Source organism: Durio zibethinus, chromosome 2 (genome assembly GCF_047325235.1).
Source record: "Durio zibethinus cultivar Kanyao isolate XHJ-2024 chromosome 2, ASM4732523v1, whole genome shotgun sequence".
In the NCBI taxonomy this organism is placed as follows: domain Eukaryota; kingdom Viridiplantae; phylum Streptophyta; class Magnoliopsida; order Malvales; family Malvaceae; genus Durio; species Durio zibethinus.
Genome location: NC_143163.1, coordinates 39,251,707 through 39,273,877, shown reverse-complemented (window position 1 = coordinate 39,273,877; position 22,171 = coordinate 39,251,707). Strand labels below are relative to the sequence as shown.

The window sequence follows — 22,171 nt, the reverse complement described above, 5'->3', positions numbered from 1 at the left end:
GGTTGCCGAAGAGGCTTTTCGGTTTTGTTATTGTCCACTGTCCTTATTAATTCTTTGATAAATTATATAATACAGGGTTAGATTTTAAAATGACACTGATTTCTGCTATAACAATTAACAACCTGGGCAAAAAGAATTTTGTTCACAAATCGCATATCAATCGCATGCAAGCAACACTTGTTTCGCAGATGAATGAGATGAATAGAAAACATGAAGCTTGTTCCAACAAAAATGTATGCCATGTGAATTCAACAAAACATATTGCTAATTTCAGTTTGCCAATCACAATTATTTTCACAATCCATCACCATCAAATCCCTGATAGTAAATTATTTCTCTCCTGGTCTCCACCAATCAAAATCATGGCCTGCCTTCATTCGCATGACAATAATAAATTTCCCTATGGCTTAAGTGCCAAGGCCAGCCCAACTTTAGCACTCTTTTCAATTGCTCTGGTGTCCACCTCTCCCGAGATAGTGAAGAGAGATTTTGGGCGCCATTCATGCTGGATCAGAGCACTTGCTTTGCCATAGTTGTTCACCCGAGCCTTCACTGTGGTCAAGGGGTCAAGAGCATGTTGCGTACCAATTGTTAGTGTGTTCTCGTTACTTGAAAAGCTATGGGTCAGCTCTGCACCAACTGCTGTGTTAGACAACAGGCTAACAATGTGGTAGTAGGAAGCATTAAGGGTGTCACCTTTGTCATTCCTGTAGTTATCAACAACAGTAAAAAAAAGCCTAATCAAAACCAGATGCAAACCAAGTAGAACAATGGAATACATGCACAAGTGACAAAAACCACTCAGGCAAGCCAATAGTTTAACTAATGAACAGCAAGGATCACATAAAGCAATTCAATAGAAGCTCCATATCTGAGAATATGGAAATATGAGTGCATATGAAAATATAGAGACCTATGAAATTTAACCCCAACTCTGCCAATAGAACTACTTACAATGTCAGGGAAGCAATGAGGTCAGAATGGGTGAAATTCAACCCAGCATTCAATTTGATAAAATTCCCACTGGCAGTGTCAAAAGAGAGATCAGTCCCAACAGAAACACAATTGTTTCCAACCACACCAGAGAAGTTAACAAGGGGATTTGCGGTCAATCCAATGCTAGTGCTTATGCCAGCATATTCATGCTGGTATTGCAGCTCCACCTGTTACAACAACAATAATGATCTTGTCATGTCCTCGTGAAACCTAAAAAAAGTTTACTGATGCGAATGGGCAAACATAGCTACAATTTATTACTTAAATAAGGATGCTGAAAATGATGGTATTAACAATTAAAAACTTAATAACAGGAGTAAGGAAGTCCCCATTACCTTGCCAGACCTTTGATCAGGGACAATGAAACTAAAGATTGTCTTCAATCCAGGTGCAGGTTCATCGACAGTAATAGTGGTAAAAAGCTACAAAATTAAAACCAAATAAAAAAAAAAAAACCCAATAAGATAATATTTAAGCCAAGACTGAATTCACTATAACAATGAGTAAAAACTGTACAAGATAAAAACATTCCTAACTTTGTATTCATATAATGAGATGGCATGCAACGCTTTTATAAATATGATCTTCAAACATAAAGACTTACCAATTTGTAAAGAAATTTTTTACAACTTACATTAGATTTAGTGTCGATTTTCACATTGGTTGTAATGTTCTTGTTCTTCAGCTCAGTACTTATATCAGCCAAAAGCAATTCACCTTTCTTAGTCCCGGTTGATGTGATTGCCTGACATATATATATGGAATTTCAAAAAACCAGAATATCAACTAGATAAGAAGCTAGCATCTCAAAATGGAAACAATAAGCCAAAACCGTAAATCTCTACATCAATCATAAAATCAGGCATAAAAATATTTATGCAAACATATTTAGCAAAGATATTTCCAAAAAATATCATAAGAAATGTCGTACACTTCCTTTGTTAGTGAGATCATTTTTTTTCTCACCAAGGGATAATGAAAAGAGTTATAGAATGGATTGCTACCTATGCCTAGTTCATGGATAAATGGCAATTTTATTGATAAGACCTTTTCAATCGTAGCCAATATCTTATTATGAATAATTCCAACAACTTAAGGAGAAAAAGAGGCATTTACTTATTACAGAGATGGTGCAATTTGATTATTATTATTATATTATATTATATTTTACTTTACCACTAGCCAAAAGCATAAAAATAATAAGTAAATAACATTATGAATGGCACACACGTTTCACATAAAAATATAGAAATTCAACAAACATAAATAGATTAATAATGGAAATAACAAACAAACATAAAAATAATAAGTAAATAACATTATGAATGGCACACACGTTTCACATAAAAATCTAGAAATTCAACACACATAAATAGATTAATAATTGAAATAACAAACAAACATAAATAGATTAATAACATTATGAACGGCACACAAGTTTCACATAAAACTCTAGAAATTCAACAAACATAAATAGATTAATAATGAAAATAACAACAATAAATAGATTAATAATGGAAATAACAAATAAGGAACAAATAGGAGAAAAATAAATTACTATATAAAGAGAGTTAAAATATCAATTCATTTATAAAAAAGATTAAAAATAATTTAAAAAGTAAAAAATATTTAAATAACCAAAAATTAAAAAAATACTCACAACTCCATTGGAAGTGTAAGTAGTGACAGTGAACTTGTGGTCGGTCTGATAATCCTTGTAAAGAAGATCTGAATTCAAAACAAAATACTAATAAAAAGCAGTTAAATGAAAAAAAATGAAAATAAAATAACAAATGAGAAATTTTCACCTCTAGCCTTTTTGCCGACATCGGTGTAGAGACCAGGACCTTTTCCCATGCTTTTTTTCCGGAAAAATTGGAGAGTAAAAATGAAAGAAACAAGAGCTGCTTCAAGATACTGACTTTTGCCTGTTTGCAAAAGGCCGGAAGAAAAAAGAACGAATTTATAAAATGAAAAACCCTAATTTTGATAAATATTTGGTAATTATGGACCGTTGATTTGGACTGCAGAAAAATATTCGCTGTTCTTGACATATAAACTTCATGGTTGGTGGGGTATCAAAAATCGAAATTGAGCATATTCGTTTAATCACGTGTTAGTTCCGGAACTCAGGTATTGGCATTTGTATGCGTTTTGGCAAGGCCCTGTTTGCTTTTGGAAGTTTTAAAAATTGGGTCAAATGAGGTTTTGTAAACAAGATTTTGATTTGGTCCAAGCCCACAAGCTTGTTGAAATTTTAGGTCGGGCTAGACACATTTTCAAGGTTTTGATCTTGGCCTAATAGCTTTGTTTACCATTTAGTGTAAATGAAATAAAAATAATTCATAGGCCTCATTGGATAGGAATAGGCTTTGATTTGGTAATTCGTACTTTTGTATTATGCATATTTTGCATCAAATAGTATAAAATACAAATATTATAATATCATAATTTATGTTAATATGTTAAATATAAAATATATATATTATTTTTATCAGACTAAAATATGAGTTTTTATAAAATTTTAAATCTTATTTTTTTTATTTTTTTATATTATTTTGATATCAGTACTTGGATTCTCCCAATAATAAAAAAATATATCATACTTGAATTTAATTGGAGTTCGCGATGGTGGAGGAATTGGATCCGAAAAAAAAGAGATTATAGTTGTAAGATATCTAATGAAATCGTCGTTAGAATTGAGATCTCATTCAAAGAAAAAGATATTAAATATCTGAAGTTTTTTTTGTATATTATATGGATGATTCGATCCGCAAAGATCATGATTGAGAATTGTTTGATCGTCTTATTGTATTTAAAATTATTATATTTAAATAAAATAAATCATGTACATAAAAATATAAATAAAAAGTATGCTACACATATAACCTATTTTTGGCCTTTTGTTCTTAAATATGTATCTTACTCAGGTTGATTTTCTATGCAAATGTGCAGCAATTTTATTTCGATTCATACTTCAACTTATATTTTACTATTTTTCTATAAATTTATTTAGTTTGAAACTTTTACTTTGAGCATTTCTCTTTTTTTTTTTTTTTTTCTAAATTTCAAGTTATATATATTATATATAAAAAATTATCTAATTTACTATTAATAAAATTTTTAAACCACACAAATAAAATTTATTTAATCAGTCTTTCGATGTACGTAAAGATGATGGGAATGGGATGCTCCCCGTGGCAACAGCGCAGGAGTAGGCACTAAGCAGATTTCCAATATTTTCTGTTATATGCCCAAAGTTTGTTCGTGTCAAAAGAAGTAAAGGTTGGAATTGGATATTGTTTGTGTCGAATTTTGATGAGATTATTTTTAAAAAGATAAGAGGGAGAAAAGAACGATACACTAGAGTCTCTTTATGTTTGTATTTTGTGTCGTAAGTTAGAAATTAGAATAAAGAAAATTGAAATTAGAAAATAATAGAGATTTGGACCAAAATGAAATCTAAAATGATAATATTTAAAATTTTATATTTATAAATAATAATAATAATAATATAATCGAATTAATATAATATTAAATATATCAAATTAATTTGATATATCAAATCAATATAAATATTTAAAATATTTTTAATTATTCATTAACAATTTATTATAAAAAAAAAGATCGTAAAGCTTTTTTGACAACTAAATATTTCGACAAATACAAATTCGATTTTTTCAAATCAAAATAAAAAAATTAGATTATAATATATATATATATATATATATATAATGCACTGGGGACAACATAAAATTTTTCAGGTTCATACTACAAAAATATTTTAATTTTAAAATCTTTCATTCATTCTCATTATTTGAAAAAAAAAATATATACAATTCAAATTTGATAAAATGGTATGTAACTTTTTAAATTAAAATTTTATGAATAATTTGTAAATTTAATATAAAGTATAGTTGAAATTTGCTTTGAGTTTGAAATAAAAAAAAACTTATTTTAACCTTTTTAATAAAAAAGTATTATTTTGCACAGAAGAGGGAATAATTCCAGAAAGGGCATAGTTGCTTTAGAACTTACTTTTAGAAAACCATTTTTATATAAGGAAAAAAAAGAAACTGTTTTTAACGTGCTGGAATCTCAAAATCTGAGACAAATTACGTCATAATTGAAGTGGATAAAATTGCATTATTTTAAAATTCCGAAATTCGTGGAGAGCTCACTGATATTTCGTAAAACCCCAACCAAATTACCGATCTTTATTTAACGGAATAAAGAAAAAGAAACAGAATAAAAATATTAATAATAATAAAAAAAAAATCTAAGAATCCATCATCTCCTCCTCAACTTTCTCATTCATTTGCGAGTTTCTGCAAAAAGTATCTCACAAAATCCACGTCTTTCCATATCAATTGGCGACGAACCATGGCGACCGTTGCCATAGATTCTCTTCTCCAAAACCCTAGGCGACCATCTCGTCCGAAAGCTAAGGTGTTGCTAAAGCCGTCTCGCTCATTGGATTGTTCTCGAAATCGTAAGCTTCTCTTCTCTCGGGCCGCATGCTTCTGTAGCTCCAAGCCCATCCGGAAGATTCATGTCGTCAAATCCAGCTCCAGTGATACAGCTCTCTTTGACACCTTCGACACCTCTTCTTCAGATGACATCTTGTATAAAGAAACTTTTCCTGTCAAGCGAATTGAAAAGGTGTTTAATATTCAGCTTCGTATATGTATACGTATGTTAAATGCGTTGCTTGATGTGTATTGCATGTTTGCATGTTGTTTCTGTATAGCTTTGATTTTGCTTTTGGTTTCTATTTGGTTGCATGGAAAAATGAAACTTGTTGAATTCAAGTTGATTTCTTTACTCGGATGCTTGGTGGCTGAGAAATTTTGAGGAGAAAAAGATGGATGATTTAAAATTTTGATGTTAGTTTTGTAAATTTGGTTGAACAATGAGGCTTAATTCTATATACAGTAACAATTTATGGGAAATGTTCTGTTTTCAACTCGAACAGAGCTGACTCTTCTGTTTTAATATCTGTTTAACTTTGAAAAAGGAATTATTGAAAAAATTGAATAGAGATATGCGTATTAGGTTTCCGTTTGATTAGATGTTTTCTTATTTTTGAGTGGTTATTTATTTCTTTAATTTGAAATGGTAGGTGGAGGGAAAACTTGTCATCAGGTTGGATCAATCCAAAGATCAGCACAATTGGCAGCTATCAGTAGGATGTAGTCTTCCCGGAAAGTGGATTCTTCATTGGGGAGTTTCTTATCTTGGAGATTTTGGCAGGTTAGCCATGATCTTGACTGTTCGTTGGACTGTTCATTGGATATGTTTGTAGGTTATGTAATTGAATATTATTTGCGCACACAAAGATATTACTTTGCTATTGGGGACTTTTAGTTATCCAAAAGAAAAGGTATTGAGAACTTCTTTTTCTGTGTACTAAAGTAAAATTCATCTTTCAAATTTTGCAGTGAATGGGATCAACCACCTAAAGACATGAGACCTCCTGGTTCAGTTCCCATTAGAGTATGTATTGGCTTCTAATTTTTGTATAGAAGGCTGCATTTTTGTTTTGAACATAAATATATGGAGTAATTGTAATCTTTTCAGGACTATGCTATTGAAACTCCCTTGAAGAAACCGTCTGAAGGAGATATGTTTCATGAAGTCAAGATTGATTTTAATCCCAGCAGTGCAATTGCAGCTATACATTTTGTCCTGAAGGTTTGTATTTCCAATACGAAGTGATTGAGAAAATGGTTTTATAGTAGATATGCTAATCATTTAAGACATTAGTCAATCTTGTTATTATATTATCTTGCTTTTTCCTCTCTCTGATATGCGAGATAACATGTTGCTGCAGGATGAAGAAACTGGAGCCTGGTATCAGCACAGAGGTAGGGATTTTAAGGTGCCTCTTGTGGATTACCTTGAGGATGATGGCAATATGGTTGGAGCAAAAAGAGGGTTTGGCATATGGCCAGGTTGCTGAAAGTGTTATAGTCTTTTTTTCCATGATTCTCAGCTTTTACAAGAAATCAGTTTCTGCTATTAATTTAAATTCATTGAGGATAACTTCTTTTTGTTTATACCAAATTCTGGTTTGATAATGCATGCTGGCCACTCCTGATGCAATATATTATAGAACATGAAATCCAGTGGCTTTGTACCGATTAATTAACTTTTATTAAAAAGAGACATTTCCTTAATTTACTGAAAAAGATGGATAGGATAACATCAATAAAATCACTTCATTGTTATCTATCTTGTGTTATTCTAGATGTGGATTAGTAGTTAGAGCAAATTTTATTTTTTGAAAAAAGTGGTTTGCACAATTTATTTCTTCACCCTCCTATTCTATTGGTCTGCACCCTGTGCAATCATGACTTAAGGTTAGTGTCTCATAGGTTGAAATATGATTTCTTCCCTAAAACCTCCTAGGTGCAATTAGAAGTCAATATAGAAGAATGAGTCAAGTGGCGTACTTGCCTATAAGTTATAGTATCCCATCTGATCCTAGTTTATGGGTTGGGAATTGGGAATTGGGATGTGGGTCAGGGTGGGAACAGAATGGACTATTTTTCTACCATATCTTTCCTATCCTCTCTGTTCATTGTTTAGTGAGATACTGACACATTTCTTTGGCTTCTCCTGATCCTAGGTGCTCTGGGGCAGTTCTCTAATGTCCTACTTAAAGCAGAAGCATCACATGCTAATAGTCCAAACAGCAACAATGAGTCCAAGGACTCTAAAAATGAGAATAGGCGCCTTGAAGGGTTCTATGAGGAGCAGCCTATTGTAAAAGAAGTTTCAATTGGTAACTTAGTGAGTATTGCTGTTAGGAAGTCTCCTGATACAGCAAAAAATGTTCTGTATATGGAAACTGATATACCTGGAGATGTTGTAGTTCACTGGGGTGTTTGTAGAGATGATGCTAAAACATGGGAAATTCCTGCTGCCCCATATCCACCGGAAACAGCTGTATTCAAGAACAAGGCCTTACGCACTTTATTGCAGGTGTGAATTGTAATTATAGTATCCTAGTGAAAGCTTAAACATAGGCTAAGTTCTTACTACACATAACTAGTTCTATTCTTGCTAAAAATATATTAACTAAACTTATGCATTCTTATTTAGATGTCAGCAAATAGTTTTTACTAGTTTCATGCAGTTGCTTTGTTTTCCTTTACTAGTTCTTTCGATAAAAAAAAAAGAATATAATTGTTTGTGGCACATGTGTAAAGATTTATGTTAGATTATTCTGGAACACCTTTCTGTAGTCACTAAAGGATGAAAATAACGTATGAGATTACTAATCAAAGAAATGAAGATTATGATCTTTTTCTTTCTGGCCACAGTTGCATATAATTTTCTTCTTTTTAGTTTAGTAGCTTGTAAGTTCAAATAATAGCAAGTTCTTTGACTAAAATAAATTAATCTTTTGGTGCGCTGAAGTTAAGTTTATTCATGGAGCATGGAGGTAGGATATTGAGTTTGCAAACATGCTATTTATCAAGGGGGAATGTTTAAAAGAATCAATTATCTGTGACCGTTCTAGGGTTTTTGACTTAACTTTTTCTCTTTTTGATCCTCTTTATTGGATGCTTTTATCAGGATGTCTGAGATTAGGGATTTTTTTGATTTAGAAGTTTTATTTTATTGTTCATTTATTGTTCTCAAATCAAAATCCTTTTTTTTTCAGCCAAAAGCTACAGGAAACGGATCAAGAGCATTATTCACTTTAGATGAAGAACTTGTTGGATTTCTTTTTGTCCTCAAGCTGGATGATAACACTTGGTTGAAATTTAAAGAAAATGACTTCTATGTTCCCCTCTCTGGTGCAATTAGTGTTCCTGGTCAACATGGTCAATCTGACAGTACAAGTGAGGAAATTCCTAGCAAAGCATATACTGATGATATCATCAATGAAATACGGAACTTGGTTAGTGGCCTTAACTCTGAGAAGAGTCAGAAGACCAAAACAAAGGAAGCACAAGAAAGCATTCTTCAAGAAATTGAGAAGCTAGCTGCTGAAGCCTATAGCATCTTCCGGAGCTCCATTGCAACCTTTTCAGAGGAAACTGTTTTGGAAACTGAGGCAACAAAGCCTGCTGTTACAATATCCTCTGGAACCGGTACAGGTTTTGAAATATTGTGCCAAGGTTTCAACTGGGAATCTCATAAATCTGGACGATGGTATATGGAACTCAAAGAAAAAGCTTCAGAAATATCTTCACTTGGGTTTACTGTGATTTGGCTGCCACCACCAACAGAATCTGTTTCACCAGAAGGATACATGCCAAAGGACTTGTATAATTTAAATTCCAGGTACATATTACAAGCTCGTAGTTTACATAAAAACCTTTCAGGGTCTACCATTTGGTGCTTGGACCAGGGCATAGAAGCTGAAACTTGCAAAGATGAACTTTCAACTTCTTTTACATAACAAATCATTCTTTTTTTGAAATTTTTTTAAAAAAATTATAATTACGAATCTTTGTTCGGAAAAAAAGATGGAACTGGATGTTTTTTGATGTTTGCTTTAGTATGCTAATCAATGTTGGTTTAAAGTACCAGATTTTGGACCTTCTCTTCTACATTTTGTTTTTTACTTAAACTTAACTTTCTGTCATTGTAAAATGAGACTTCAATTACTCTTATCTTATTAGTCTAAAAGATAGCTTGCAAATGCCTCTTGGACATCCAGAGCTGTAGAAAATTGATAGTTATTTCTTGTATCTGAAAGAAATCATCTGTTACATGGTCCTCAAAGGGCCTAAGGCAAACCATTGTGTGAATTTTCTTGATTTGTCAGATATGGAACTATTGATGAGCTGAAGGAACTTGTAAAGAGCCTCCATGAAGTTGGTTTAAAAGTTCTTGGTGATGTTGTATTGAATCACCGTTGTGCACAGTTTCAAAATCAGAATGGTGTATGGAATATATTTGGTGGTCGCTTAAATTGGGATGATCGAGCAGTGGTTGGAGATGATCCTCATTTTCAGGTATTGGTGTTTTCTGTGATTCTCAAAGCTTGAGATACATAGGCCATTCTTGAGGTGCATGGATAGCGCATCTTAAATTCCTCTGTTGTCTTACAACTTATTGCACAAGAGTACAAGTTATGTTTTTCTTATGGAAAATATTATAATTATTCGTGCCACTGCATTTCGATTCTATTAGTACGCAACGGGGTATTAAGATAGTGAAAAAGGATGCTCCTAATGAGTAAGGAACTTGTGGAGTTCAACTTTAGGCCTGTGAAATTTTAGGACAATATGTAATCAGACATCTGCATTATTTGGTATTACCTGAATTTTTCTTGCAGCAAGACCAAGTTAGCAATTGTAACTATGTCTCACTGCACCCATTATGGAGCTTGATTAGTAGCAATGCTGGTGGTGTTAACTTTATAGTAACTTTGTGGAATGAATAAATATAGTTTATCATTTACCATCTTGCTTTACATCTTATGTGTGCTAATATTCCTTGAAAATTTGATTCTGAGATCCATGCTCTCAAAAGAATTATCTGGATGAAAAAATGCAGTTTAGATGTTGCGTAATTGGCATGCTTAGGATGTATGTATCTGAACTTGTCAGTTCAGCTGGAGTGGTGGTAGCTGAGAAACTGGATCCTAATGGCTGCTTACCTATAATTTTGGTTGTGATAGGCCAAACTTTGTTCAGCTTGCTTCATGCCTGTATTTATGCATGTTCTCCAGATTTTCTATTTAGACTTGAAGAATATTGCTTATTTTATGCTTAATATGGTGCAATCTTTTGATTGAACTCTATGCATCTGGAATATTAATGTTCTGGAAGGTATGAACTCCTTGTTTCTGTCAAACAGGGAAGGGGCAACAAAAGTAGTGGAGATAATTTCCATGCTGCTCCAAACATTGATCATTCACAAGAGTTTGTGAGGAAGGATCTCAAAGAATGGCTTGTCTGGCTGAGGTTGAAACTTGAATTTCATTTCCTTCCACCATCTAACATGCATGAAAGGATTACGAAAGCATGTATTTTCTTAGTGTGTGATCATGCTTTTGCCTTCTTTCCTCTTCCTGTCAAAAGTTCTGCAATGGACATGGATGAATACATACCTGGTAAATATTTGGTTTGGCACTGTTGCCAAAGTTACCTTGTCTTGTGTCAAAATCTTACTTTAACCCCCACTAAGTTGAGAATAGAAAATATGCAATATAGGCTTTGTGAAATATTTAGATAGTACTCAGGTTCAACCAAACAAAAAAGGAAAAAAAGACCATTGGTAATTAATTGGATTACTTCTGCACCTTTTGCAGCAACTATCAATTGAACTGATTGTTGATATAATTTTTTATGCTGGCAATAGGATGACTAAATAACTGAACTAGAAACACAGTTGCACTTGCTATTTATATTCATTGGTATTTCTCCTATGTTTCTTTATTAAAACACATGGCCCAATTGACAAAGGATCTACTGATGGAAAGTTTTCATTTTGTAAACATACAAGGTAACACAGTTGCACTTGTTATTTATATTCGTTGGTATTTCTCCTATGTTTCTTTATTAAAACACATGGCCCAATTGACAAAGGATCTACTGATGGAAAGTTTTCATTTTGTAAACATACAAGGTGCAACATAGTGGTTCTTCATCACAAGTTTGAGCCTAATCCTTTCAATTTGAAATTTTCTACCTGTATTTTGGTTATATAGCCTAGTTTTGCCAAAAGGTTTTTGTGAAAATTTGACAATCTCGTATTCCATTGAGATATTTGATTGTTTCAATTGCTTAAACTTAGGTCCTATTTTGGTTATATGCCTCATATTTTATACTACAACTATTTTAACATTTGCTTTCTCTGTCTTTTTTTTTTTGGAACTTTCTCCCAATTGGATGATAGTAACTTTTATTCCAAGGAAGTTGAGCTGAATACAGCGTTAATAGTCAGGAATTAGTGAATGAGTTATCTTTTGTTTCTTTCAAGCATATTTCTGACCTCATCATGTTCTGATCAGCCGTGTCTGTGTGCTTCTACATGATAGGAGAGATTTACTTCTTGTTTCTCTATAATACATACTTCAACCGTAATAGTTTGTTGATGTAATATTTTGCTGGCATTTTTTTGACATGTAGAGAAGAAATTGGTTATGATGGATGGAGGCTGGATTTTGTCAGAGGATTTTGGGGTGGTTATGTCAAGGACTACTTGGATGCAAGTGAACCTTACTTTGGTGTAGGTGAATATTGGGATTCTCTCAGTTATACATATGGTGAAATGGACCACAATCAAGATGCCCACCGACAGAGAATTATCGACTGGATCAATGCTACAAATGGAACTGCTGGTGCATTTGATGTCTCAACCAAGGGAATTCTTCATTCAGTAAGCAGTCATCCAAATTTCTCCTGTTAAGTTTTTCATGAAAGTTTTGTAGAAGTTCATTTAAAGAAAAATACAACCTTGTTCATATTGGTTGTCTCCCTCGCTCTGCCCACAAATTGAGAACCACTATTTGGTGTTTCTAGGTATATTTCACTTAGCTTTTTGGCATGCATGATATTCTGATACCTTTCCATCATTTAAACATTTAACAGGTTGAAAAACTCATAGAGAAATGATTTGCTCTTAAATTGGCCCTTGTTCTTGGTCCTCTGTCCTCGGGAATTTTTTCTATTCATTTCTTTTCTAAAGTAATAAGGCGCTGGATATATTTACGGATTATTATTTCACTCAGGCTCTGGAAAGATGTGAGTATTGGAGATTATCGGATGAGAAAGGGAAGCCTCCTGGGGTTGTTGGATGGTGGCCGTCTCGTGCTGTTACCTTCATAGAGAATCATGACACTGGTTCTACCCAGGTTTGAATCTCACTTGAGTCTTTCACTCTTCAACTTTTTCATTTTTTCTAACTGAAGGCAATCAAAAGAAACTATAATGCATGCCAAATCAAGTGTTTGTTAAAGTAACACTTTCACTGAAACTGAGGCTTGATGATATTGTTGAAGTTCTGTCTTCCCTTTGTCTTCTTCTTTCTCATCTATGAGAATTAATTTTCTTCTTTAGGATTCAGGTACATATAGGTTTCAGTTAAAATTTACTGAAACGTTTTTTTGAAGAAGAGGGCACTGTTCACATAAATAAACATGTTTCAGGAGTTTGTCGAAGGAATTTCTTAATAGATGGCCCTAGATGATTTTTCTTTGTGAATCTGTATTTTGTTTTAATGCTCTAAGCAAGTTATTATTATTTCTTTAAGATTTGAAGGTAAGTTTACTTTTAATATTAAGTCAGGCTGAAGAAGTATTCATCTTAATAGATGGTTGATTCTGAATATAGAATGTTATATATATATATATATATATATATAAGGGTCATAAGTTTTACACTCTTTTCTCACTTTTGGATCGAAATTAAATTCTTAACTAAATTGGATTAAAAAATATTTTAAATTTTAGCCATTTTGATCTAAGGATAAAAAAAATAGTGTAAAACCTACACTGCTGGAAGTGAATCCATTTTTTATTATATTATTTTTATTTCTCTCGTTTCTTGAATTTATTAAAATCAAAGGTTAAAAAAATGTGTAAAACTTTTTACAAAAAATTTTTACACAATGTAAGTTGATCCTTCGTGTATATATATATATATATAGTATAACTAGTTTTTGAGAGTAGCCCACACTTCAAGGAGAGAAAAGGATTCCGGTTTAGACCTTGCTATAATGCTACTCTCATGGTTCGTTGAATTTTTTTTTTACTTAATTATCCTTTAATCCTTTTTTGCACCACTCCTGAAGGGTCACTGGAGGTTTCCAGGTGGAAAGGAAATGCAAGGATATGCTTATATCTTGACTCACCCAGGAACCCCGGCCGTGTTCTATGATCACATTTTCTCTCATTATCATTCTGAAATTGCTGCTCTTATCTCTCTCAGAAACAGAAACAAAATCCATTGCCGGAGTACAGTAAGTGTCAAAAACTCTGCTTCATGTGTGAACTAAGGTTTAAGTGGAAAGCTTTTCCAAATAATTTTATGTTCTTTAATACTTAAGAACTAACCGTTGGGCATCTACTCTTTGATGAGAAAATTTTGGGGAAGTAAATATAAACATTATTTATTACATTTCCAATACAGGATATGTGAAAAGCTAGAAACCTTTGCTGGACTATTTTGCTTATATGGACTGCTTTCTAATTTATCTTCTTCACCACAAATATGCTACATGACCGCTCTTCATTTGCCCATCCGGGAAGAGTTTAGGCAGTTGTTTTGTTGGCAAATTACCAACCAGGTTAAATATTGACTTCATATATCGAAATGTATATGGTAGGTTAAAATTGTCAAGGCAGAGAGGGATGTATATGCAGCCATCATCGATGAAAAAGTTGCAATGAAGATTGGACCAGGTTATTTTGAGCCTCCAAGTGGTCCCCAAAGATGGTCCTCAGTCCTTGAAGGGAGGGATTACAAGGTCTGGGAAGCATCCTAATGCAAACTACGGGCATTATTTATGTTGCCAAGTGTGTGTGTATATATATATATATATATATATATATATATCTCCTATAAAAATGTCCACCATGAAACCTTCATCCTTGTCTTAAATCAAGTTAAAGAATCTCGAACACAACACGTGTATCATATTTGTTCTGAACAGCACGGAGGCTGTACTCCCGGTCCTCACCAATGTTCATGCCATTGTTGTACCATTTTTAACTCGAAATACAAGGGGTAATCGACTAAGGGCAGGGCTGGACTAGGTGATTGTTGAAGCCAGTTAGCTAATTTTGGAGATGTACCCTTATACACTATAGTTTATTTATAATGCCTAACGAGTATTGAGATTAATACCGGATGGGCAATTTCTTCCCTTTTGCATACCTGTAATATTTTGCAAGAAATCATTTTCTTGCGAATTGGATGTATTGTTATTATTTTGTTATCAAATAAAGTACTGACTATTTTTTCCTTACCAAATTTCTAGTGGGCCTGTGTTCCAGGTCCGCGATCCTGTCTTCTGATAGCCTGGTTTCTATATCTGATTCAAGCCTCACTTGGAAATAATCAAATACTAGCATGGAAGTGATACAATTTATTACTACAATTGCAATCATGAGGATGCTGAAACATGTGATTATAACACTTCGGCCTATCACTTGCCTATCAGAGACTTGATAAGCCAAGCTTAGTTTATTGGTCTATTAATTTTTTAATACAAAAGAGACCAACTTTAAGAAAAAAAATTATGAAATGAAAATTTTTACACGATGAAATTGATCTTTTAAGAGAAGTGGATGAACTATTTAAAGTAAAGCCGGGCTATATTGGTGTTCTAATTTGGTTAGACAAAAAATAATACTATTTAATTTAATGAAGGTGGAAAAAATTATAATACTAATTTGGTTAAATGAAGGTTGAAAATTATCATTATCAATACATAATAAAGCAAATGATGATACATGCATAGCAGTTCATCGAACAGTCCATCTTCCGTCAAGGGCAGAATAGTAGAATTTGTCAAAAATGGCGAAGAAGTTGCACTTCCTCTTATATAAAACATTAAGTTACTTCTTTTAATAATTTCGTCTTTCCATTCAACATGGTGGTTTCATTTGATGAAAATAAAGGAAGATAGTAAGATCTTAATTATGAATTATCCAACAAACTTTAATAGTAACTGAAAATCCCATAGTCTTCCAATGAAAACCATATGTATTGCATTGGCTAGTTATGGAGATATGGATGCAAATTCGCCTCCAAATTATCAGTAAACTGTAACCGTTTACCAAGAATTGAAATGCTTGCGGTTCCCCTTCTTTCCCGCCGCAGGAAAAACTCCTACTCACATCAATGATTCCTTGTCTTGTTTTGGGACCTCTCTTCTTGTATTTAAACAATGCCTGTAATACTTTCTAATTCGGATTCCTCTTCCAAACGCCCCATTCTGTAAGTTCAACCTGTTGACTGGGGTTGTTTCTGGTCTTGGTCCTGTCTGCAATCAATAAATGTTTGCAGGACCTCGGCATTGAAACCTTTTTTTCCTTTCTTTTTCTTTTTCTTTTGCCAACAGATTGAACCACGAAGCCAAAATCCAAAGCCTGAAACAAAAAGGGCTAGAAACATGGCAGCCAGCAATGGAAGTTTTAGCTTGTTTTTCTTTTTCTTGTCTTTTGTTGTCATAATCCCAACCCTGCAAGCTCACATTGCTGAATATGATGATTACTGGAAGCAACGTGAAATGGAAGCTAAAGAACATACCGAGAAGGCATATAACCCCAATCCCGAGGAAGTCACCCAGCATTTCAACCACCATGTTGCCAGGTATAAGAGTGTGAGATTATTAATTGCCATTTTTCAAACAACGATTTTCTTTTTTTTTTTTGTTGAATTGTTTTGTTTAATAAACATGGATTGCGCATTTTTCTCTTGCATTAAGGACCTTGATGGGGTTTAATAGCACAAGGCGGAATTTGAGGGGAAAGGGGAAAGGTGGTCCCTGCGAGGCAACCAACCCCATCGACCAATGCTGGCGCTGTGATCCTAACTGGGCAAGAAACAGGAAGAGGCTGGCTGATTGCGCCCTTGGATTTGGTCGTGGTACTATTGGTGGAAAGAACGGAAGGTTTTACGTGGTGACAGATCCTTCAGATAATGATATGGTTAATCCTAAACCTGGAACTCTACGTCATGCTGTGATCCAAAAGCGGCCTCTCTGGATCGTCTTCAAAGGAAGTATGATCATCAAGCTCAACCAGGAGCTCATTATGACTAGCGACAAAACCATCGATGCTAGGGGAGCCAATGTGCATGTGGCTTATGGGGCTGGTATTACTATCCAGTTTGCGAGGAATATCATTATCCATGGCCTCCATATTCATGACATTGTTCAGGGCAGTGGTGGCATGATCAGGGATGCTGAAGACCACTATGGATTCAGGACAAGGAGCGATGGTGATGGGATTTCTCTTTTCGGAGCAACCAACGTTTGGCTTGACCATCTTTCCATGTATCATTGCTATGATGGTCTCATTGATGCCATTCAGGCTTCAACTGCCATTACCATCTCCAACTGCCATTTCACTAACCACAATGAGGTAATCAAAACTTTTTGACATTTGATTCTAGGAAAAAGTTGAACAAGCTCGGATGACAAATAATTTCATCTGGTGTGGCGATGCAGGTGATGTTGTTTGGGGCAAGTGATAGCTACTCCGACGATCAGAAGATGCAGATCACTGTTGCTTTCACCCACTTCGGTAAAGGATTGATACAAAGGATGCCAAGATGCCGATGGGGGTTTATCCATGTGGTCAACAATGACTACACTCATTGGCTCATGTATGCTATTGGAGGCAGCAGCCACCCTACCATCATCAGCCAGGGCAACCGATTTGTTGCTCCAGCAAACTCGGCAGCCAAGGAGGTAGCCATTCACATTTTCAATTAGTTAATTTTCCTAGTGATAACTGATCATATATTGTTTTCTTGCTAACGTAATTTTCATGTCTGGTAAATATTGGTGAAGGTGACCAAGAGGGACTATGCACCACCAGAAGTATGGAAGAGTTGGAATTGGAGATCAGAGGGTGATCTGATGGTGGACGGGGCATTTTTCACTCAATCTGGAGATCCAAATGCCAGCAAGAAATACGCAGGCAACAATATGATATATCCTAAGCCTGCTCATATGGTGTCCATGCTCACAAGACATGCTGGATCACTTGACTGCATCCGTGGCCGGCCTTGTTAACACTTAAATGCAAGCCTACTCTCATTACTGCACTAGGAAGCACAGCGAGTGGAAGTGGTAAATGGGAATTAATTGTTCTTGTATTCCATCAACTTTCCCTCGTATAAATCAGTCGGGGAAGATGGAATTGCGTAAGGGAAATTTTGAATTGGGGCTTGTTGCAAGGGGAATGGAAGCAAATTTCAAGATTATATGAGTTTCTGTTGCTGCTGTAGGTTGGGGGAATTTTGTTTTATGTTGTTTTTTCTTTTTTTTTTCATGAGGTATTTATCAGCTTTTGCATCTCAACGTCAAAGGCTTTGCTATATATGTACACATTGTATTGCATAACATGTACTCTCACTTATACATATTGAATTCGACAATAAAATAAAAAGTATTGTTTGTATATATCTATTTCAATGATATAAAATTTTTTTTTAATTAAGTTGACTAGTAATTTTCGTTTCTTAAGTTGCCTTGTCAGTCGAACATGTACATTTGATTTCAAATGGAGAGTTGCTGTTGGTATGCATAGAAAAGAGATTGTATTACTCCATGCAAGCATATGTTTTGCCATTCAATCACTGTATTAAAAAAGTTATTTATTTATTACTAAAATCATTAATGATTTTATTGAAATAAATATTTATTATTTAATTATCATAGTGATGTATAATAAATTCTTGATTTTTTTCAATAATGTATTTATGAAGTATTATTTGAATAAAATGGATATATGCTGATATGAAATATCTATTTCATATAATTTTTTTAATTAGTTGGTAGTCATTGCTGCATATATATACACGTGTGTGTGTGTGGCCTTTACCCTTAACAAGCCCACCCTACCTTAGCAAATTAAAATAAAGAGAAGGAAAAAAAAAAGCCCACTAGCATATAATTGGAAGTCTTGCAACCTCTTCTGTTTTATGGTAAACATCGCCATTCAACCTCAAGAGCTCCGTGGTGTACTCAAACTTCATTTTTGACCCACATAAAAACTTGTCAAATTGTCAACTGGAATCTGAAAATGTAAACAAAAGAAGCCACAGATGATTAATGATTTATTTTCCTTGACGAAAAATCTTAAGCATGACCAGACATAAACAATATAGTTCCCAACTATACCATTTTGTTACTTTATAATTTTCACAGAAGACAAGTTTCCTGTTAGACGTAACTCATCCCAGATGACAAAAACTTGCATTTTCTCCAAGAGTAAGCCAAATTTGAATTTGTCATAGGAAACTTGTCGGTTTGGGTCCTCCCAAAAGCTCAGACCTACCATTGAATTCTTCCACTTAATTTGTCTATCTGCAATATGTAAACAGCAGTTCAGTTCCCTGCATAAAAGTTACTACTTATAGACATTAACCTAGTGGTCTGATGGTAGAGCGTTGTATTCTTAATTTCAGTAACTAAAATTCAATCCTGGTTTAACATATATTGCAACTGGAGATTATTGGATGACTGTTACTTAGCTGGTTTAACCTAGGATAGGGTTCCATCACAAATGTAAGAGGTGACCCTGGTAGAGTGAAAATAAGTTCTAGTACTACCCATCAACACGGTTCCATTTTGAAAAAAATTACAACTTGAGTTAATTGAAGTAACTTGCTACTTCATGAAATATTATCTTCACTATCTAGTTTTAAACATTATTGACATGGTAAAACTCTATCCGATTAAGGATATGGTTTAAGAAGAGATTAAGTAATTATGTCAAAGTCATTTAGTACCTTGAAAATATCGGCTAACCGGGTCAGTTTTGACACTAGAGATCTGCTACATGGCAGATGGATTATTATCTGAGGCCTTCATTACAGTCCTTACACTGTAGTCCCTGCTTGGCTGGGTATAATAGAGTATAGACACTTCACTTTCTCCTGGCTGATATTGTGAGCATCGACAAGTTTTGTCCTAATACACTAACGACAATTTCAACAGCAAAAAGACAGAATAAGTAAAAGACCAAGTTGCGGCACTTATATATCTGAACACTAGTTTTCGGTTTCTCATCGTCCCGCAAATAAATCAATTATTTATAGCTCCTTGATAGTGAGATCAGAAACATGGAAACGGTTACTGCAAAATCTAAATTAAGCCCTGGAAGGCGTCGGTTGTGCATGGCAGAAGATGACACTATCGAGACCAAGTGTATTAAGAGACGCCGAAGAGATCCCTCCACCGGTGCACTAGGCTGCAACAATCAACAAGGAGAACAACAAGTACAAGGTGATCAACCTACTGCCACTACAGTGAAGAGAAGTTCAAGATTCCGGGGTGTCAGCAGGTTTTAAATGCTCTTTTCTCTTGGGTTTACTGTTTATTATGCTTCGAGTATCAAATCAACAAGATTTTAAATGGATGAGGCTGATTATTTCCTACTGCAAGACATCGTTGGACTGGAAGGTTCGAAGCTCACTTATGGGATAAAGGTTCCTGGAATCCGACACAAAGGAAGAAGGGAAAGCAAGGTATGCGACTTATATAAAGCGATTTCTTATCAGATACAAATGAGCAAGTTTTTGTGCTTTTATTTCTTGTGCTATATTTGCTAATAGCATCTTGATTGTTTGATTTGTCATCTGCTTACACCTTGGACGAAATTGCTGGATGGAGCAGTTTATCTTGGTGAGTCCTTTATTGATGAAAACCATCTTTGCTTCGGAAAAAAATAATTAGTGGAAAACTCACCATCTTTTGTGATTGCTATCTTATCAGGAGCTTATGATGAAGAAGAATCTGCAGCTAGAGCATATGATTTGGCTGCTATTAAGTACTGGGGAACATCAACTTTCACAAATTTTCCGGTACAATTACTCTTTGTGCTGATCTGACAGTTCCCTTTATTTCTAGGGCGACATGAAATCTAATATTTTTTCAAATGCATTTATGGTATATTTTCCAGGTATCTGATTATGAGAAGGAAATTGAGATAATGAAGAGTGTAACAAAAGAGGAATACTTAGCCTCTTTAAGAAGGTAATTTTCCCAAGATGTGGTTGTTTCTTATTTCAAATTTTGCTAATCCAAATATTAACCTTTTTTTATTTCTTGGTTTATAGGAGAAGCAGCGGTTTCTCAAGGGGTGTTTCCAGGTATAGAGGAGTTGCAAGGTAAGCAGTAAGCAGTAAGGAGACAGAGTGTGACTTTATTTATCTTGATGTTGAAAATAAGGACTAAATTCATAGACCTTTACTAAATGCACTGCAGGCATCATCACAATGGGAGATGGGAGGCAAGAATAGGGAGGGTGTTTGGAAACAAATATCTTTATCTTGGCACATACAGTGAGTTTTCATGGCCTAAATGTGTTGTTACTTACTGCAAAAGTTACTATTCTGCCCAAATATTGACATAAAAAAAATAGTTGATCTGGTTCTGATTTAAGGTTAGAGAGAACTGCAAATTAGATGCAGTATAGTTGTAGACTGATGCCATATTATTTTTACAATCAATACCCAACTGGCTTAAGAAACATTTCTTTGTCTTATTATTATAGGTACACAAGAGGAGGCTGCTCATGCTTATGATATTGCAGCAATTGAGTATAGAGGGATCAATGCAGTAACCAACTTTGACCTAAGCACATACATCAGATGGCTAAAACCTGGAGCCAATCATGCCCTTGTTTCTGAAGAAGTTAAAACAACCTTGGCATCTCAGCCCATGACAACATCTAACCTTTTTCCAAATGAGCAGACAAATGACTTACCTCTCTTCAACTCGAATCCTTTCACAATAGAAGCCTTTGACAGACCAAAGAAACAAGATATTTTGCAAAAGAAGGCCTCTGTAAATCCTCGTGCCAAGTCATCTTCCCCAACTGCACTTGGCCTCCTGCTTAGGTCTTCAATGTTTAACAAACTAGTAGAGCAGAACTTGAATGCAAACTATGATGAAATTGAAGAGAACGACACAAAGGGGCTGACCGAGATAGTCGACAACAATGGAGTGGGAGAAATGTTCTACAACGAAATTGATCATGTCCCTTTTATGTGCTCCTCCAATAGAGACGTCCTGGCTGGGTTAGAATCAAAAGAAAGTGAACTGCCATTATATAACAAAACAGTGCAGTCCCTGTGGAATGGTGCCTTAAACATACCTTCTTTACGTTAACTAACAACCGCAACTGTTTCCAAACTGAGTAGATTAAGTTATTTATTTCTCCTCTTGTTTTTGTTGAGTGTTGACATAGAGGCAGTGGATGTCAACCAATCCCTGGTTTTGTTGTATTCATGTATATGAAATGCAAAGATAAATGGGATCATCACTAAGCTATGAAGGAATCAAAGTCTTGTAATCTATGTTGAAAGGAGAATGGCCGAAAGCGAAGTTATTAATCCACTGATAATGAATTCTTGCATTGGCAACAAACTAGTACCATTTTTAATTCTTCATCATCGTTGGGAAGCTGCTGCATCACCTCCCTCACCTCCTCTAGATGAAGATAAGCTATCATTTTACCGTCTCCACA

At 34.4% G+C, this 22,171-nt stretch overlaps 4 protein-coding genes and 1 long non-coding RNA gene across 10 annotated transcripts; 3 read left to right on the top strand and 2 right to left on the bottom strand.

Moving 5' to 3' along the window:
* Positions 1–217: 217 nt before the first annotated feature.
* LOC111318377 (mitochondrial outer membrane protein porin of 36 kDa) lies at positions 218–2,930 on the bottom strand. Its single transcript, XM_022921208.2, has 6 exons — positions 2,805–2,930; positions 2,657–2,724; positions 1,631–1,741; positions 1,332–1,418; positions 955–1,163; positions 218–707 (listed from the first exon to the last, which is right to left on the bottom strand). The coding sequence occupies exons 1-6, from the start codon at positions 2,851–2,853 to the stop codon at positions 401–403; spliced, it is 831 nt and encodes a 276-aa protein (XP_022776943.2). The 5' UTR covers positions 2,854–2,930; the 3' UTR covers positions 218–400.
* A 2,289-nt stretch (positions 2,931–5,219) lies between these two features.
* Positions 5,220–14,936, top strand: LOC111318372 (alpha-amylase 3, chloroplastic-like). Of its 3 annotated transcripts, none has more exons than XM_022921196.2 (13): positions 5,220–5,658; positions 6,119–6,249; positions 6,438–6,492; positions 6,577–6,690; positions 6,830–6,950; positions 7,628–7,983; positions 8,669–9,294; positions 9,782–9,971; positions 10,819–10,925; positions 12,093–12,342; positions 12,695–12,817; positions 13,756–13,923; positions 14,290–14,936. In XM_022921196.2, exons 1-13 carry the CDS (start codon positions 5,380–5,382, stop codon positions 14,446–14,448), a joined length of 2,679 nt encoding a protein of 892 aa, XP_022776931.2. In that variant the 5' UTR covers positions 5,220–5,379; the 3' UTR covers positions 14,449–14,936. The 3 variants fall into 3 exon arrangements, 2 of the variants coding, with proteins under 2 accessions (XP_022776931.2, XP_022776933.2); XR_016334882.1 differs by having other exon boundaries at positions 5,243–5,658; positions 10,819–11,074; XM_022921198.2 differs by lacking the exons at positions 12,695–12,817; positions 13,756–13,923; positions 14,290–14,936 and adding an exon at positions 12,555–12,694 and having other exon boundaries at positions 5,245–5,658.
* A 587-nt stretch (positions 14,937–15,523) lies between these two features.
* LOC111317633 (putative pectate lyase P59) lies at positions 15,524–18,153 on the top strand. Of its 2 annotated transcripts, none has more exons than XM_022920069.2 (4): positions 15,524–16,280; positions 16,396–17,053; positions 17,140–17,382; positions 17,485–18,153. In XM_022920069.2, the coding sequence occupies exons 1-4, from the start codon at positions 16,081–16,083 to the stop codon at positions 17,707–17,709; spliced, it is 1,326 nt and encodes a 441-aa protein (XP_022775804.2). In that variant the 5' UTR covers positions 15,524–16,080; the 3' UTR covers positions 17,710–18,153. The 2 variants fall into 2 exon arrangements, with proteins under 2 accessions (XP_022775804.2, XP_022775801.2); XM_022920066.2 differs by having other exon boundaries at positions 15,524–16,349.
* A 1,286-nt stretch (positions 18,154–19,439) lies between these two features.
* LOC111317631 (uncharacterized) lies at positions 19,440–21,813 on the top strand. Of its 2 annotated transcripts, XM_089756728.1 has the most exons (5): positions 19,440–20,504; positions 20,603–20,676; positions 20,760–20,810; positions 20,908–20,984; positions 21,197–21,813. In XM_089756728.1, the coding sequence occupies exons 2-5, from the start codon at positions 20,633–20,635 to the stop codon at positions 21,811–21,813; spliced, it is 789 nt and encodes a 262-aa protein (XP_089612854.1). In that variant the 5' UTR covers positions 19,440–20,504; positions 20,603–20,632. The 2 variants fall into 2 exon arrangements, with proteins under 2 accessions (XP_089612854.1, XP_089612853.1); XM_089756727.1 differs by lacking the exon at positions 19,440–20,504 and having other exon boundaries at positions 20,515–20,676.
* Positions 21,053–21,932, bottom strand: LOC111317632 (uncharacterized). Of its 2 annotated transcripts, XR_002693510.2 has the most exons (4): positions 21,800–21,932; positions 21,627–21,718; positions 21,410–21,534; positions 21,053–21,328 (listed from the first exon to the last, which is right to left on the bottom strand). It is a non-coding gene; the product is annotated as an uncharacterized LOC111317632 (long non-coding RNA). The 2 variants fall into 2 exon arrangements; XR_016334876.1 differs by having other exon boundaries at positions 21,410–21,718.
* Positions 21,933–22,171: the final 239 nt, after the last annotated feature.